The 19,692-nt window shown below is 39.1% G+C and overlaps 1 protein-coding gene across 1 annotated transcript in view; it reads right to left on the bottom strand.

Annotated features, from left to right (window-relative positions):
- Positions 1 to 220: 220 nt before the first annotated feature.
- GALNTL6 (polypeptide N-acetylgalactosaminyltransferase like 6) overlaps positions 221 to 19,692 on the bottom strand; it is a 431,047-nt gene continuing 411,575 nt past the window's right edge. Inside the window, exons 11-12 of the mRNA XM_058024028.1 lie at positions 15,724 to 15,873; positions 221 to 9,934 (exon numbers count right to left, since the gene is read on the bottom strand). Coding sequence (XP_057880011.1) covers positions 9,767 to 9,934; positions 15,724 to 15,873 — 318 coding nt within the window. The 3' untranslated portion in view covers positions 221 to 9,766. The remainder of the gene's footprint in view (positions 9,935 to 15,723; positions 15,874 to 19,692) is intronic.

A 19,692-nucleotide genomic window follows, 5' to 3' on the forward strand; every position in this document is an offset into this window, starting at 1 on the left:
TATGCGTAAAATTAAGTTATATGACTTAAAGAGATGCAAAATAAAAAAAAAAGATAATTCCTTTAAAGATAAATAACATGTAATAATCAACTCTTTCTTCTTTAGTCTTTGAAGATGATTGACTAATACTGTTTTCTATATGATTCAAACTTTTGCAGTTAATCCTCTTTATGAAGATTATGTATTTTATTTTATGTCTTAGTTGTAGGTACAAGGACTAGTGGTGCTGGGAATTTCTAGGGATTCCTTTGTTGTTCTTTGTTGGTAGTATTTTTGGTGTGGAAATGGGACAAATAAATCTTGACTTACATGACTTTTTACTGGAATCAAGTCCTCAAAAACTTTTTCAATGTTTCCTTACTTGTCACTTGAGGACTATTATGTATATACAACTGTTTTCTTCTCACTTGTTTATTTCTCTTATTTAGGTGGCATTTCAAGACATGATTTATAGTATTGCCAGAGCTAACAGTGCTCGTTGTTAAAGGAGATGACTTTGTTTTCTCTTTCTAGTGATATTACACAGTTGGCATGGCCAGTGTTGCAGGAGAGGGAGCAGCAATATGTCCCTAGGCAGCCCTGCAGCTGGCTGGGTTTGTCCAGTTCTTCACCCACCCAACAGAGCAGCTTGTTTTAGCAGCAGCAGATGTACAACAAACTGAAAAATTTATGCTGTAGCTTCTGAGAGGTATTTATTCATTCAGATCATGGTAATTTTTTTGAAACTGCTCTTCAGCAATTTTTTGCTTTGTATCCTGCAATGTAATACATCCAAATATAAAATAGAACAGGTGTACAATTTTTATTCCATAGTTCAGGTTCTTAATTACAGTCCAGAAACTTACAGGCATGTGCTCTCTGTAAATCCTTTAAGCATGTCCTGAAAACATTATTTTAATGCATAAAAGTTGGTCAGTTTCTACAGCTGTTGTTTAATAACATCTAAGCCAACTATCTCAGACTAGTCAGCACAGAAGGGTATGTTTTCATTTTACTTATTATAATATATATATTACTAATTGTAGTCTATTGTATAATACTTCAAATGCACACATCTGAAAATATTTCCCCCATTTTTTAGAGAGCTATATTTTTCCTAAATCACAACCATCAAATATTTTGATCTTGTTTCACAGAAAATTAGACAACTCCATCTTACTTTAATTGATCTCTACTATAGCTAGCTGCCTATCAGCTCAGCTCATTTCTGTCTGTCTTGCCTACTGGGACATTAGTCAGTGGTTACACAAAGTTGTCTCCAGTTCTTCTTGGCCCTTTATATATAGTTTATAATAGTTGAATTGCCAGGAAATATTTTGTCCTGAATGTTGTTTAACAGCAAGTGAAGGCTGTAATTCCAGACTCTCAGAAAAGCGAGAGAAATGGATATTTTGCAGGATACCTGCAGGAAAGTGAGTTTATTCACAGAGATGCCTGGAAAACACTCTGACCATCAGAAAGACTAGTTGATAAGTAGAAGCATCTCAGAGGCTCAGAAGGGACCATACATTTCTGTTTTGATACCTAGCACTTGTTAACTCTGTGTGTGTGTGTATGTGTGTGTGTGTGTGAGTGTGGACTGGACTGCTGTGAGGTGTTGAGAGATGTGCAATGAACCACATTACCTGGAGAGCTGGGCAATATAAACCAGCAGAGTTTGAGGTGGAAAACTGCTGGTGAGGCTAAAGTTGGAAGGAATGTACCCCTTGCTAGGATAACAACTGTGCAGAACAATCTCCAACTCCAAAGAAAAGCTTTATATAGCCAGATTTGTATGAAAAACTGGCAGCACAGGCCTGACACATCACTGTCTTTCCAGGCGTAGATTACCAAGGTATGTTTTGATGTAGATCAGTAACTGCAATTTGGAGGCTGATATGACAGGAATAAAGGAAAACAAACTTTAGAATCGTAGAATCATAGAGTGGTTTGGGTTGGAAGGAACCTCAAAGATCATCTCATTCCAACTCCCCTGCTGTGGACAGGGACACCTTCAATTGGACCAGGTTGTTTGAAGCCTCACTCAACCTGGCCTTCAACATCTTCAGGGTTGGGGCAACCACAACTTCTCTGGGCAACCGATTCCAGTACCCACTACTCTCAAAGTAAAAAATTTAGCTCTCTCTTTTCCAGGCTGGAAAATCCCAATTCTCTCAGCCCTTCCTCACAGGAGAGATGGTCCATTCCTCTAATTAACTTGATGACCCTGCTCTGCACTTGCTCAAACAGCTCCATGTCCTTCCTGGGTCTCCAGGGCTGGATACAGCACTGCAGGTGGAGTCTCACCAGAGCAGAGGGGCAGAATCCCCTCTCTTGCCCTGCTGACCATGCTGCTTTTGGTGCAGCCCAGGGCATGTTTGACTTTCTGGGTTGTGAGGACAGATCATGTCCATTTAGGGGGTCTTATTTTTCTTTTGCATGAAACCCCCATTTCTTGGCTGAAAATCCTTTGAACAGTTAATTATACAGCCTTTATACTGGTACTCTGGTTTCCTAGGATCTTGTTTAGTGAAAGGGCAGGGTATAACTTTAATCCACATGTTCCGGTTGCAAATAAACCCTGGTGGTGCATAAAGACATAGAGGACACCGGTGAAAGGATTCTCTTCTAGTGGGAAGGAAAAGGTGATGTTTTACTGCCATCTCTGCAGCTGTTACTTTGATAATGGGAATGATTACAGATATAGATTTTCCTGACATGCTGAGGAATAAACTAGACTCCTGTACAGCTGTAAGCAAAAGGCTGCTACACATTGGACAATCTCTCTCTTTTTGTAAATAAGGCCCCTCTGACTCTCTGCAGCTGGACTAGAGGTTAACCTGTACCATGCACTTGTCACAGATTACACATCCACTTAGATTTGGAATAATGCCTTCAGTTAAAGTTGTCATAACCCCTTGGTGGTTTATTAAAAAAAAACAGTTAAAAAATAATTCTACTCAGTTTCTTGTATCCATATTAGCTCAACAGGGATAATCAAAAGTTAAAAACTTGAAGTCAAGAATTCAGCTGCTTCTAAACATTTGTACAAAGTATATCCACTGAATAAGATACTTCCTGCTCTTACATCTTCTCCTCTCTGGGCAACATTGAATTTTGAAAATGTATGAAAAGTAGATCACCAGTGCAATTTCTTTTCCCTCGAAGATGTTTGTCTGTCTGTGCTATGAGCTATAACTCTTCCACAGATAAAATCTGTAGTGAGACTGGCCCACACTGACAGAACTTCTCCTCAGGTGCCTTTCTCCTCCCCATCCCTCTGCTAGAACAAGCCAAGTACCCCAAGGCAGAAGGGCTTGAGGCTCTGCCAAGTCAAGATCAAAGCAGCTTTAGTCACTCTTTTCTCGAGGAAGGGATCTGCAACAGAAGAAACACCTTTGGCACAGACCAGAAAGGTGGGAAGAAAGAGGACCAGAATTCTAGCAGATAGCAAGTCAGTAGAAGGGAAGAAACACAAAATAGGAAAAAAAAAATTCATACAAAAACGGAAATGCATAAAAGAGGCAAATGCTGCAAGGAGCCATGAAGGCAGAGCCACAACATTCTTTAAGAGCTGTATGCGAGGTCCAAAGAGAAACACTTGTTATCTTGATCTGCAAAGGGAGTAGGCAGACCTACTTCACACTGATCCAAGTTGACATTTCCTAGGAAAATTTAGATAAACATTTTTCTTCTTTCAAAAAAGCCTGAGATAGAGAGAAATATTAAACTGAGGTAAAAAAGTGGACCACAATATTCTGCTTCTACATACTATCTAAAAAGTAGCCTCAGGAACACACACACACCTTTAGTGGAAAACTCAGAACAAACTCAGCGTCCATCAAAGCTTTTCTCTTTTGTGATCATGTATTTCACAATCAATACATTTCAGATTAGGAAGTTCTCCTTGTTCTAAATTTAGGTCCTTGCAAAAAGGCTTGATTGCCTCTCAGTTCCCAAATATTTGTGATGGAAGTAAAAACGTAAGCCCTACTATGAAGAGGTATCCAAAATTATCAGTGGCTGACCCTTGTAGGTCATACTTCCTTCACATACAGAATTAAACCTGATTCCTACTTTTTCCCTTTCACCATCTATTTCCTCCTTCCTCTCTCAATTAAACTGCCATCTCCTAATCTCACCATTTGGCCTTTCACCTCCTTGAAAGCTCACAATTCTTGATCTTCTTAATCTAGGATCATTACCATCAATCACTCCTTCAGGCAAGTGAAATCTTTTTTTCACAGAGGGATGCCAGAGGCCTACAGATCTTTTGGGTCGATAATATTGTTTTAGTTCTGGTGCCAGTTGGTTTTTGGCTAAACTGTGCCTAGTGCTATCTTTTGCTGATTAGATGCTCCAGAGTGATCAGCAGAAATTTGCTTGGACTGTGGTTCCTTCCAAGTTGAGTCATTTAGTGGGGAGATCAAGGATTAACTTAATTAAATCAACTAATACTTTCACAGTGTTAGGGATCCTGCTAAGATTAATGAGGACTAAGGTTAATGAGAACCAAGTTTTCCTTTCCTATGTCTTAGTATCTTTAAGATAGTACCACTCACCAGACTTGCCTCACTGCAGCTCCCCTCATATCCTGTACACTGTCCATTATACATATATTTCAATGTCTTATCCATTTGCTTCTCTGAAATGGATCATTCTGAATTTTCCTGCATCTTTTACTGAGTACAAGCTTTTCTGCTGGCCCATTTTCCAAGGCTCCTTCTCATTCATCTATTCCCTGAAGCACCAACCAAAGTGGTTGCACAAAATACACAATTTTCTTTAATTAATCTACTGGACAGTGCTGTGGTAAACACACATTCAGATAAACACAAATTATTATTGTTTTGTTTTAACCCATGTCCTCTTTGCTCCCCTGTTGTCTGCATTATTTTCATAGGGCCCACTGAAGCACCTACTGCACTGTCAGGTTCTGTAAAAAAGAAAAAAATACTAAGATAACAAATCTTAGAAACAAGGAAAATCTCAAGGCATACCAGATTGCAATGTTTGAATGCAATTTTTTCAGAAGCTCTTCCCAGATTTTTTCTCCTCTGGCACCGTGATGCTAGTAACAAATGCTAGTAACACCAGTTTCAGAAGTCCTGTCCCAGGAGTAGTACCATTGATGTTACTGATACACTGAAAGAACAGAAAACAGCTTCACAGAGCAAATGTATTTTCTGAATGCTGCTGAAGCTTTGGAAATGTGATGCATTTCTCTGAATTTCTCTAGCTAAACTTTCTCATTATTTGTTTTTACATATGTTTCTTACCTTTTAGAGATTTTTTCATATGTTCAGATTTTCTTAAATCCACTGTATAAATCCAGCATAATTCAGAATTATAACAAGGAAATATGAGGAGAGAGATATTTCAGGAGACCTAAGAACAGATTTGTGTATTACATGTGGTTTAAAAAAAAATTGTCAGCAACTAACCACACAAATTCACTACATTTTTAAAATTACAAATCTTAAATAGAAAGCACTACACACTAAAGATTTAATAACTCTATTACTTATTCATCTAAAATTTTCCAGTCAAAAGATACTATCTTAGCAAACATTTAGCAAAGTCTCTTGGTACACTACACATAATTGGTCTAATAATTTTTCTTTGGGTTTTTATGTTACCTTTTGGTTTACATTTCCTAATTTCTAAAGCCTTTTCAAAACTTTCAGAAAGTGCAAGATCTTGAAAATTTTATGTAAAAGCACTCTTGGATCCTTGTGCTTTTTTTTAAGAGAATATGGAACATATTTGGGAGGGGGTTAAACAAAGGAATAAATGAACATTATAATATTAGTACCAGGTATAAAAGTGTTACTCCTGATCACCTTGTGTGGTTTCCAAGGGCTTTGAAATTATTTTTCTAATGAATCTTGATGGATTAAAAAGAAAAATAAAACCATTAATAAAACCATATATGCTGTGTTCTCTTGAAATGCACTGGCTTATCAGCATTACAGATGCTCTTTAAATAGCAAATGGATGCACCCCTGGTGTCAGCCATACTGAAAGCTTGTCAGTACTGCCTTCCTAAAATGCTCCATCTCCAATCCATCCAGGTAGGCTAAAAGAGTCCCCCTGACCTAGTCCCTTGCAGAAGTTATCAGTAAAAACGCAAATGAATTGTGATTATGACTTTTTTTTTTTAAACAAAGGTAACATCCATTCCTGCAGAAGTGCCACCTATCTAATCAATTTGGTCAAGCTACTTGTACACGTTTCTTCTATGTGACATAAGATTTCCCTAAGGTCACTGGAGACATTGATGCCTGGTAAATTGCCAGTAATCAAAGGTTGTTAAGTGCTTGCCAGCTTCCTTTCGAGCTAAGTCTATCTTTATCATGAGGCAGACTTATTTCAGCACCTAGAGACCATTTATTCATAAATGGATCACACTCAGGAATAATGCATTATATCATTAAAATATCCATACTGCTGCAGAAACATTTGCTCTAAAGCAATCTCATTTTTCTGAAATAACACTGTGGCCAATGAAAGTGAAATCTTGTCATGTCTCTGCAACAAGGCTACTCTCCCACACATGAAGGCTTTGTTTCCCAGCTCCTCCCCTCTCCTTTGAGCCCTGTCCCCCAGGGCCTCTGTTTAGCTTAGATTCTGGAATATATGCAGGAAAAGAGATGTTATTTTGGAATTTTAGTTGCACTTGGAGTTTACTTCAGTTTCTCCAGATGCTCTCTCCAGTTACAGTACTTTGCTGGCCACAAAAAAAAAGGCCAGTTAACCTTAAATGGAAAACATTTAGGGTAGATAGTGACGAACTTTCTTAAAGTTACAAAGATCTTCTTTTCAGACATCTTGATTAAAGCCATAAAATAATAAATTGAAAAAAACCGAACAAGTCATTAATTGGGGAAATCAGTATAGCTCCACTGAAATGATGGGCCCACATTACTTAATTCCACCCGTGCACTACATTTAAAATATGTTCAGGACTACCTGGTATTAAAAAAAAAAATCTGTGAAGAAATATCATAGTCTTTTGAAAAAACGTGTCAGAGTTAAATGCTCCTGGAGAATTATCATAAGATACATCTCTCCAAGCTATCAAATTGTTCATAAGTTTATTGGTTGGAAAAGATATGGTTGAAGGAAGAATTAGAGAAATTCTGAATGGTAAATTAGTAATGAAATACTCTTATCAGTGGAAACCTTTGGATAACACCCAAGACAGACTTGAACTGAAAGGTAGCGATGATCATTTATTCTTAATAAAAGTTTTGCTGAAGGAGTCCTGTGCAAGGACTGTTTTCTTTCCCCACAATATCTGACTAGCAGTCATATGGACTGCTTTTTGACAAAGACTGCTAGAGTTTACCATTTGTGATCAGCTCCAAGTAAGTGGAAGGCTTCCTTTGGCAGTGTAAGGTGCTGTGCATTATGACTCAGCAAGGGCTGTGGATTTTCTTTGCCCTAAGAGCAGCCTTGTTCCCATCAGACATCTCAAAATCAGACCACTGAGATGCAGTCAGACACTGAACGATATAACCCTACCAATCTGTTCTGCTTTAGCAATCCTCCTTTGCCTCTCTATTCTGGGCATACAGTGCTGCTTCCAGGACTGACAGTTTGGGGCCAGTTACAATCAGCAGCTTGAGGGATGCATTTATATTTGAGGCAGCCATTTTCTTCTTTTCCCAAGCCCTCTTTCCTCATGATAAGGCTGCAAATAAATGATGTTGTGAGCACCTCATCTGAGAAAGCTGAGAGTTTGCAGCAGCTAGGCTGGTTCTGTGTACTGACAGATAAACAAACCTGAAGTATCCTCATACCAGAACCTTACTTCTTCTGTTCCTGAGCACACCGTATCTTCAAATTAAATTTAAACAATACCTAAACAAACTCACTTATTCTAAAATCATTAAACAACAACTCTGTGGACACATCCCTTTAAATTATTTGAAAGATCTCATCTCTTCAATAACTTGCAGCAATTGCTTAATATATAGGAAATTTCACAATTTCCCCAGTGTACACATCCTGAATGCTACAGGACCTCATTCCCCTCTTACAACTTTCATATGACCTGCAACTACAATATGCTGCCATAAAATAGCACACTGGTACTAGAACCATCCTCTGGATGAAATCAATGCTCTTTGTGCATAAACACAGTTTAAGGAGAAATAAACAAAACACAGTCACTGCACTCCCTTAAAACAGGGTAGATTGCACACCAGTATTTTGGTTAGTCAGCCACCTCGCCAGCAATCAAAATAAGCAACTTAATTACAAATGTTATTTTTGGAACCTGAAAGGAGTTACAGCACAGAGGATGTCATCTATCTGCATTTATAGTGCTTTCATTTGTAAATTCATCTTTCAAGCAAAAGCCACATATTTACTTGATATAAATTTATACTCACTCTTACCTTGAACAGCCTCAAAGTTATCAGTCACATTCCACACATCAGCATGAACTGAGAAGAACCATTGACACCCTTCCTAAAGTGTTTTAGAGGCCTCTCTCTCCAACAGCATGATAGGTTTGAGGGACTCATCATAATCATCAGTGTGATGGAAGTCTGTGTTACCCTGAATGGTGCCTGTGCCTAAAGTACCAAAATATTGTAATGTGTGACTTACTTGCACTTCTTGTTTCCTCCCTCATGACAGGCACAATACCATTCACTTGCTCACTGTGGAAAGTTCACACAATTTCCACCAGAGACTTAAAAAACTTCAAAACCACCCAACTGATTTCCTGTCAATTTTTCTCTCCACTCCTCTGTGTCAGGAGCACTGCAAGATCTTTTAAGCTGCACTGCAGGGAGTCAACATGCTCTTAGGATGGCAGCATACCAGTATTAATTTGACTAACCTAGTTCAGCATGCAATATGCAATTATTTCCCACTCTCCTCCTGATTTTTTCCCCAGCCTATTTTCATTTTAATTTATATGTTGGTAAAGATTCTACTTTTAAAAAAGACAGATAGTCCACAAGCCTTCCATTATGCTGCAGCTGCTGCTGTTACATTTGTCACTAAAAAAAAATCTCACCTTGTGTGACAATGGGATTTGAATCACAATTGCTAAATATATCATATATAGAAATTTGATTGCTTTGCTTTATTTTTCCTGAAGGGGGAAAATGTGAGGGAAAAACCGTACAGTTCATTTCATGCTTCACTACAGTGTAATTCTAGACCTTAAGATTTCGACCATTCCTATTTTGGTAATGAATGGAATGTAAAAGGGAGGTATTTAAAATTAATTGCAGCAGTTCTGAGGGTTAAACCTGCTTAACCCAACCTTTTATTAAGAGAATGTCAACAGAGCATATATCTTGTCTAGGGAGTGCTGGGACATCATTATTCTTCTACCAGCATGTTTAATTCTAAAACCTGGGATTTCTTCAGGTTCCTGTTGGCGTCATGCACACCATAAACCCATCCCAAATCATAGCATCTGTTCCGAGCTACTCACTACAGCAGGATTTGACCTGAGAAACTAGAGTTTTGTTTTACTTTATTAACTTGGAGTACTTTTAAACAGTTTTTAAACAAAGTTTTTCCCTTGACCAGCAAGGGAATTTTCAGCCTGAAGTTCTCAGCAGCATCCGGTGAGGCTCTTGGCCAAGTTCTCCAGATACTGTATATCCACAAGGACAGCCTGCTGGCTCTTGCTGTGGCATTTTCTTAATCCTCAGAACAGATTTCCTGGATCTAGGAAATTTAATTCCTGACTCCTTTGACCCAGATGCTGGCAAAAATATAGTCTGCAGTCTGTACGTGTGTTCAATTTTTTTTCCTTCTAGGAACTGGCCTTGCTGTTAAATTTTTCTAAAACAGTCATATTAATATGTTCAAAAATCCACTGTTGAGTTTCAGATAAAGGATCACATCTGTTCATGAAAATCTTCTTCTCAGCTGGGTTGCAATCTATGCAGCTGCTGCTTACCGGATGGAACAAAGTTTTGTCCTACAGGAATGAAAAAAAATAGAATTAAGTAGCAAATGCCAAATCATTGGAAGTGTTCTAATTTTACAGAACATGGATTAAGAGAGCCCTGTTTGAAATGATTTTTTGGTCTCTGTGCAGTAACCTTGTGTAATAACAACAGCTATTATTAGAAAGCTGTAGAGAATGGAATTTTCTTCCCTTAGGCTATTTTCCTTTATGAAAATGGGGATTCAAGAAAGACCAGATATCATCTGGTCTTTGACTAACAACTGCATAATATAATGAAAAAATAGAATGTCTTTTAATGTCTCTGCATTCCACGTATTTGCTTGAAGCCCATTTAAAGGTCTGAACCTGAAAAATTGATTTGTTGGGGGCTTTTTTAGAGAAATCTTGCTCTTGACAGGGTTGTGTTTCTTGGCAGGGGGAGCTTTAAAATCTTCAACTTGGTGAAAACTTTAAAAATGAATTATTAACTGAAGTGGTGGACAGATGGACACAGGATTGATGTTCTCATCCCATTCAATGCCCGTGGCCTTGCTAAGACCAGCCACTGAAATATGCTCTCTCTCCCAATAAGATGGAAATCCTAATGCTGATTTAGCTCCATATGGAGATTTTGTGAGGGCAGGCATGGATTAAGTTGCTTAAAAAAAGCATATTTACGATGATTAGTTTTATTAATTTTACTTCACAAAACTGGAGTGAATAGTAAGTAACCTGATGTGAATCTTGGTGAAAGCAGTCAGTTGAGCAGGTGGTGAGTTGGGAAGTTTCAATATACTTAGTTGATGTAGGCAAGTGTTTTTAGAAAGACAGATGTGGGAGTCATTAGATGGTTTGCAAGTTTCCAGGGACTATACTGCATCTGTTGAAATAAATTTCAGATTACTCTTGGTAAACCACATTCAGGCTTTTCCCCTCCATGCCAGTGATTGCCCTGACACTATTTTAATACTAATCCAGGATGTGCCTGCTTGCCCAGTTTGTGATAGGAAAAAAGTCTACTTGTCAAATTGCAATTGATTAATAAAAGTAATTGATTAATTGACACAAGTACTCTGGGTGCTGAGCAACAATCATAGAAACTTATCTTTAAAAATACTGCACATTCAAAAAACAACAACAACAACAACAACAAAGTACAACAACAAACAGAAACAGCAGCTATTTAAAACCACTTCAAAAAATTGGTTTTTTTTTAATTTATGAAAGATTAAATTCACTGATTTGTGGTTTGTGAAAAAATGGTAAAGTACAATGCCTCTTTTTAAAATTAATATATGCAACAAAGAACCAAGTCAAAAGTACCTTGCGCTCTGGCTGAGGGGGATGGTGTTACATCTGCCTTTCACACTGTTTTACTTTCAGCACTGGCCTTTCCCCAAAAGCAGTGGATGAACACACACTCCCCCACCAGACTGAAATTCAGAGGCATGCCATCAAAGCTGACAGGACCAAACCAAATGGGTAGAGGCCTTTCTCTCATGTTCTACAAGGAGAGCAAGCAGGATACTTCAGCTTGCACAAAGAGGGTAACTGTACTGTGTACAAAACACTACTGTGTCCCTACTAGGATGAGGTGGGCCTGCAAGAACTGCCAGGCACCTCAGGGGGTGGTGCAGGCATCCATCTGCACCTTGCCAGCTCCTCCTATATAACAAGAGTTTGATGCAGTGGCACTGTCCAAATCCAGGACACAGTGACTGTGCCATGGCCAACCTGCCTGATGTGGGACCTTCAGGAAGGGGGCATATGGCTTTTCTTGCAGTATAGCTGGGCATGAGGGACAGCCAATATATTAGGAAGTCAAAGTTGGAATGCTAGAAGTTTTAATAAGATAGCTGGTACAAGAAGAAAGGAAACAGCTTCAGCACAAAAAGCTTGCTATGAAAAACACTCCAGACTTTCCAGAAAGCTGGCAGTCTTTCTTACAGAAATATCACAGGCAGGAAATTTTTGAGTGAAGCACTATTGCTGCTTTTATTTAGGAGTCTGGTTATTAGGAAAGAAGAGTGTCTTTTAAGAATAGGGACAGAGTCACCACTCTGGAAAAACTTCTGGCTGACTTAGCAATATATAAAGGCCTATTAATTTATCATCTCAATTTTTCTTTACACCAATATTGAGAAACCACAAGCACTCTTGTGGAGACATTTCTAACAGCTGAAAACAGCAGAATATTTTTTTTTCCTTCTGCGTGAAGGCAAGCCTGAAGATTATTTGCAGAAGGAGAAACTCCTCCATCGGATAATTGGTCTTGACAGTTCAGGGGGGTTGGCAATGACACACAGAGCCTTTCATTTCTTATAGGTCACTGCTGTAACTATGGCCAAAGTCAAGAGCAACTGGAAGTCATTATCAGCTGGTAGCTGTAGTAGCTTATCTGAAATCAGTTGGCAGCTCCAGTGCAGCTTCAGCAGGACTGAAGTCCATATGATAAAAGCCACTATCACTATGACATGTCTTTGTCTGTCTGATGGAATAATCTACACACCTCCTGCATGGCAAGTGAACTGACTCTTACAGCTTGTCCCTGCAGCTGTCAGGAGACTGTGAGTAAACCCTGTCTTCTGGGCACAGTTCTGATGCTGTCAGTCTAGCATCTATCATAATCACTAGGCTCAGGGTAGAATTATCATATAATGAAATTGATTTTGCACAATTGTTTCTTTTTAGAGACCTCCTAAATCAGCCCTCTGTTGGATACTTCTGCTCTACAAATAGCAGTAGAGGACCTGTGGCACATAAACTGAATCACACTTTATCAGAATCAGTGCACTACCTGTCAGGCTACCAGAACGATGCTACATTGAAAACCAGAGGCATATTCCTTCACTATGAGGAACAGAAATTTGTAGGCACTGCTCATCATTGGCTCTGGCATGCTTAGGAAACAGAGTCAAAGAAATAGCTTTAGCTTGGGAAGCTATAGTCACTCTCCCAAATATCTAATAATTACAGGCTATTTGCATTTATCTATCTAATAACTTACATTGCTCCAATATGGTGCCAATATTTTTTGTCCTGGCGTTACTCACATTCTTCTATTTACAACCCACAGCAATGTTTGCAGTACTGCTTGGATTTATTCTGCTCCATTGCTTCTTACAGGGTTTTCTCAAAGGTATACTTGGCTGTAGACCAGTATTTCAGATTGGTCCTAAGAAAATTGATTACTTAATATTGCAGACTTATGAGACTTTCAAATAGCTGCCCAGATGTAGTTTAAGCAGTATGGGAATAAGGACAGTTTTTTGACACATGTTTATTAGTGGTAGTTTTGGCTTCATTCATCTGAAAAGAATGTGGTTTGCACGCTCTGAGACTGCACTGCAATGAGAAGCAAAGTGCATGTAATGGGGGTAGGCTGTAGATTTTTTCCAGAAGAGCACTCCTTATCCAAAGTAAAATATTAATGTATTCTACTTGCCACTAAAATATTTAAGGCGTTTTTATTCGCCAGGATCCAAAACCAGGTTGTTACGATTTCTATGCTGTAAGAATATGGAATCTGAAAATAGTGCCTGGCTTCAAATAGCATTTGCAGCACCTTGCAATCATTTCACTGCTGTAACTTTTTATCAGTGGCTCAAGATGTGAATCATCATGAGACTCATCTTTAAATGAATAAAAACCTCTTATCTTCTAGTTTTATAGAAATAATATGAGAGCACGATAAGAAATGCTTCATATTAGGTTTCTAGGCTTCTTATAAGACATTGACAAGCAAGGTCATTTCTCCTAAAGCATGAGAAGAATTTTTGGCAGGATGGATACATGACCATCCATTAGGAAGCTACAGTGTCTATAAGTGGCATAGAGAACAGAAGAGAGCGGCTGACCAGCTCTCTGTTTTTTAAAAGGAAACATTTCTTTCTTAACTACATTGTTACTCTTATTTATTTAGGATGCAGATTCACTAGCATACCATTCCCTAGGTAAAAGGCTCTAGCACAGATCAGTTTTTGTTTTGTAGGGGGGAAAACACTAGAAGTTCTATTGCCAAGATGCTTTCAGAGCTGGAAAAGGATTATATCACATGTAAGGTTTTTGGAGGTGTAGCTGTACTGCCAGAAATCTCTAATATAAATCTGCCCTTTACCCGAGGAAACAGATTAGAGGAAACATTAAAAAATACTTACTGTGTAGCAAACTAAAACTAAGCCTAAAGAAAACCACATATATATAGTTCTATTATTCCAATGCAGTTTCTTAACTTGAAGGTTTATGCAAATTGACCAGCTTGCTGTCAGGTTGCGATTATGGTTAAGAATGTGTCAGTACTTCCATCACAACAAAACTTTGTGGTGTTCCTTGCTGAGATGGGAATGTCTGTCTTGCACTGAGAATTTTTATATGAGCCCTGTCAGCCTCCTGGAAATTAAAAATGAAGCTGTGCAGAGAATTTAATAAAACTTACACTGTGTATTTTTTCCAAATGTCATTTTTTTTCAGTACCTGCTATATTCTGTCCTCATCAAAGGTGATGAGCCTTACAGAGTGTAGCTCCAGACTTGCATTTTGTCTTATGAACTGGCTATATTGAGCAAAAATGAAGTGCTAAGAATATGAAAGCTTTTTGATTTGCAGCTTGGGTAGGCAAAAAGATAAATTGTAAGGGTTTTGAAGCAAGAAGGGATTATTATGGCATTATAAAGTCAGATAGGCAGCAATACAACCACCACAGTTTATATCCTCTAAATATCTGCCCCATACATTCTAACTTTCTTACAAGTAATACCTCAGCTTCAAAGGGATTACATTTCTGGAAAATCTTATGATGGATCTCGATTTGCAACATAAATAAGGCAAAAAGGCACAAGCTAATAAGTAGGCACTCAGAAAAAAAGCGTCAGGAGAAACCTGTTTTTAATGGATCTGAATTAGTTTTGTACTATATATATATTTAAACTAGAAAACAGTATTGAGGTTTATCTGGCAAAGACCAATTCCTGCTTCTTTGGCCCCAGCTTAAACAAGGTGAAGGGCAAGGCACAATGGTCAAAGAAAACTGGAGCACGTGCGAGAGAAATCCTCAGTGCTTCAGAGAAATCCTTATTCTGAATGAAATAGTTTATTAATGAAATCTTTAATCAAGACAACTTGCTGATAAACTATTAAAAAACCCTAACAACAGCAACAACAACAAATCAGTAGCATTACCAGGACTTTTTACCACAACTGAAACTCTGACAGTTTCTAGCTTGACCTCCTGTTTTCAGTGATTTATAAAAATGGGCTGAAATTCAGCAGATCAAAATAGTTTCTAAGCTGCTTATCTTTAGTTTATAAACTCCTGCCTCCTTTGGGCTTACAGCAGTGCTTTTAATGCTGGGTGAGTTTTTGTTTTTTTGGGGGATTTTTTTGTTTGTTGGTTTGTTTTGGTTTTTTGAGGGAGATTTTCCTGCCACTTATAATCTTTAAAATGTAGTAAAGTACATTTAACTCATGAGTAGCATGTCTTGCTGCTGTCACATTGGATGAAAATATTTCCAACAGTGCCTCTGTTAAAATGACACAAGCATCTTGAAGCGCCAGAATGGTAAAACACCTTTCAGGGAACAGATCCAATACAGACACCCTCTGAGCTGGATCAGATCCATTTTCATTTAAATTTGACCTAAATATCTGAATGCTCAAAAGGAACATGAATATGTTTACAGAGATTACCACAACATTAAATTGGAATAGAATGTGGTGGATTTTAAAACAGAACTGCTTTGACAGGAAAGCACAAGCCTGTGCTAAACAGAATACAGGCTCAAGACAGTCTGAACCTCCGAGAAGCCCACAGTGACTCTGACCTTCCTATAGCTCCAGTGCTGGTTTCCCTTCATCCCGTGACAGTCATACAGTGTGACAGGGCTACTGTGCGAGATGGCGTCGAAGCAGAACTTCCTGGTGTGAAGCGGCTCCCCAGGGCGGATGTCTTCTCTCCAACCAAAGGTGAAGAGCTGGGAAAACAATCAGGCAATACAATCATATATTATTAGTGAAAAACGTTTGAAATAACACACACAAGCTTAATGCAGGATGCCCTTCTTGCACACCTCAGGTGCTGGTTAAATAGGTCCTGCCTGTGTACGATTCAGTGATGCCAGCTGCCTTAATTAAAGTGCATCAGTGGCCATATAGAACACATCCCAGGAAGGCACAATCCCAATGTCAGGGAAGGAAGAAATCTCTAGTGACACAGTACTGCAGAGAGGAGAGGAGATATGCTGCATTAAAGCCTTCAGTTACCCCAGTTAAAGCAGCACCTGTATGCAGCAGGATTCCAGCTCCCTAGGACTCAGAAAGTGCCGCCAGTGATGTTCCTTTAGCCCTCATTTGGGTCTGAACAAGCTGCCCAGAGAGATTTTCCCATCACAGCCTCTCTCCTGTGTTTAATGAGCAGTTTCCTTCTGTTTATAAGGGACACTGTTACCACAGCCTCTCTCAACTGTCTTTTTCCCCCAAACAACACATGTTAAATGATCTTCATCTTTCTACTTTGAAACATGTGAGCTACAGGCAGCTTGTCAAAGCCCTTTTTCTCACTGCCTGAGAGGAGTCATGGAGGGTCACAGTTAATAGAGGAATCCTTCTCAATTAGACACCAGCTGTCTGAAGTGATGCTGTGACACTGCAGTCTTTCAATCATCAGATAAAGGTGACAGTTCTGACAGCATCAAATTTAAAGATGTGGAGTGCATTTTCCTTTCCATGGACCTATCCTTGCAGAAAAGAGGTTGCAGGCTGTAAATTACTACCTAGAAGCTCTGTCAAGAACTGTGAAGTTATTTTATTTTCTTTCTTTTTTTTCATTTTTTGAGTGAGTGCTATTCTTCAGCTTTCTGCATGACTTTTGATTTGCCATAGGAAAAAAAAAAAAAAAGAAACTAACACTGAGAAAGTGAAGCTCTCTTTAAATGAGCAAACTTTGCTAGTAGAAACTGTTCAGCTGAGATGGTTCACGTGCAGCTGCACGCAGGCTCATTATCCAGAGAAGCAGCTCCCCAGACTGAATTCAGACTGTCTCCAACAGCTCATCTCAGCTTCCTTTTGGTCCTTATCTAGCACCCTGCTCCTCCAGTGTGGAGATTCACTGATAGGAATTCACAGTAGATAGTGAATCTACTGAAGCTTAATAAATACTAAGCTGAAGCTTAATAAATATCATGTGGGTCTGGTCCTGAACAATTCTGTAGTGGTTCCCAGGTTTTAACCTTTTCATTGCTATAATGATCTTCTTTCCATAGTCTTCCTAAAAGAAACACCTCTTAAAAATATTGCCTCTCCAATGCTGCACCATCCTCTGAATACCATATTTGAAAGATCTTACTGTCTTTCTTCCCTTATAGGCCCTAAATACAAGCATATATCAGGATATTTACCTTTTTTTTTTTTTTTTTTCTGTCTTACTGTAAGCCCTTGTTTGCTCTGTTAGCTGCTGTTACTCCCTATTTATATCTGCATTATAGGTGTTCTATGAGTGTTTTCCTAATCTGTCTGTGTGTCCTGCTTCTTTCTTCCATCTCCCAGAGTGCCTTTTACATTTATCTGCAGTAAAATGCAGTGGACAGCTTTACCCTTGTTTTCAAAGCAATTTCTGCTTTTCGAAAGGTTCAATCTTATCCCACTTTTCTTCATGTTTCTTTGAAGCATCATCATGGACTCCCTACAATAACATCATTTCACAAGCAAAGATAGAAGTAAGATTTGGTACAGAGAAAAAATGACGCTGCTGTTTTTTCAGGAAAAGAGAAGCCTAAGACAATTTTCCTTTAACGAAAAGCCAACAAAAGCCATTTTCTTTATCTTATCCTTTACCTTTCTACAGACACATAATAAACCTAGAGTTCAAAGTGATGAATAACAAATACCTAGAGGAATGGTGTGGAACAGTGCTTCTGTGATATTCTCACTCTCATTAGTACTACTGCAGAGAGAGATTCTATTTCAGGACCAGCCTCATCTTTCCCAGTGGGTGGCTCACCAAATTTCTCATTCTGTGCATGAGCTGTGAGCTGAGGGACCAATTCTTGCTGCTCTCTGGACCTTGGCCTGAGGACTAGTACCCCACTGAATGCATCGGTACACCTGAAAGAGCTCAAGCCAGCCTTTAAATCAAATCATACTGACCCAAACTATTACTTTGCTCTTTTCCACTCTTCTGTGGTTTCTGAAGACTGCCAGGGCTGTCTCCTTTTTGCAAGTCAAGACATGGTAACAGCAGAGGGTTTTTATTCCCTTCCACTGAAAATGAGGATCTGTGGAATACTAGATATCAATGCTTAGACTAGCTTAGATTCTTTTTCCTCCTTCTTTATCCTCCCATTTAAAAAAAATGTTTTATTTTTAAATCAACAAGTATGTCTTCTCTCTAGTGATATTATAAACCCAACCTTTTTAGACACAGGAACTCAGTTTTAGGACTAAGTGAGAAAAGAGAAAAAAAATCAGAAAAAAGGTTATACTTCTCTATACACCCAAGTGGTATTAAGATCTTGCAATTACAGACACAACATGAAGGTGTACAATCTTTCCAATCTCATAATTCTAAGCTTTCCTCTTTTAAACAGCAATTTCCCTCTAGTTAAAACTGAATCTGGCCAATATAAATATTATCTCCCCGCTGCATAATGTCCAACAATGCTACGTGTTATTAGCTGGAGCCCTGAGTATATTATGTTCTGCCTTGCCAGCACTTGTCACTTTGGATTTCATTGCTCCTTTGTTAGGGACAAACTGTGTCAGATTTTACAGGAAATGGCAGAGCCTTTTTGTACCTTTTTTGTACTTCATTCATTTCTGACTGCTTGTTGATTTGAAACAAGCTGCACAAAATTCCCAGACACGTCATTAACAGCAGCCTGATTCTTCACCTGCAACACATGGGACTGCTGTTCACTGTTCCCTGCTGGACCCAGAAATCCTCTGTCCTGGCTCAGTGGATGCTCATTCTCCTCTTTTGCTTTCTCTCATACCAGAGTCTGTGAAACACAGCTCCATCATCTGTGTTTGCAATCAAGCAACCCCTCAGCCCTCATGCTTTGCCTTTTCATGTAGCCGAGACCTGTCATGCAGTAACTGGGAAATACAGCTTTTCAGCTTCATTTACAATTGGCACAGGGCCTGAAGAATGATTGCCTGATAGAGCCATTGGCCTGGGACTGTCACTAGGACAAAGGCCCTTTTGATGCCATTAATGCTTTCCAGCCTGGCAATGTCATTCAATTACTCGCTGTCTGGCTGGGGTCCGTCAGCTGGCGCTGTGCTCTGACTGTGCCATTACACTTGAGGCGACAACGTGTACCCCCCATCCAAAGATGAAATGCCACGTTTCAGAGCTGGGCCCTGGCTTGAACTATACCTCCAAGTAGAGAAGAAAGAGCTTGGCATTGCTGAGACATGTTAGAGATGGTGCCCATCCACCCATTCTTTGGCAAGGCTGGGGAAATTGATGAGAGACAGTGATACTTGTCATTTTCCTTTGCTGCTGGTTATCAGTCCAGCAGAGCCTCAGTTTCCCCTGAAGCCAAAAGCTAGCTTTGGGAAGACAGAGATGGGTGAATGCAGTGCCATGGCATATCCTCCCATCCTTTTACTTCCCCTCTGGTTCTCAATTTTGGGGTAGTTTGCCAAAATCACAGCGACACATCCTCACTTCTCACCAATCTCCTGTTTACCAGAAAGCCTGCAAGCACCCCACAAACCTTTTGACTGCTGCTTGCCCAGGGGCTTGCACAGGCCTAAGGTGCAAGGTCATCTTTCTCTCCTGGGACCTGCTA

The sequence above is a fragment of the Melospiza georgiana genome, chromosome 5 (genome assembly GCF_028018845.1).
Source record: "Melospiza georgiana isolate bMelGeo1 chromosome 5, bMelGeo1.pri, whole genome shotgun sequence".
Classification (NCBI taxonomy): Eukaryota; Metazoa; Chordata; class Aves; order Passeriformes; family Passerellidae; genus Melospiza; species Melospiza georgiana.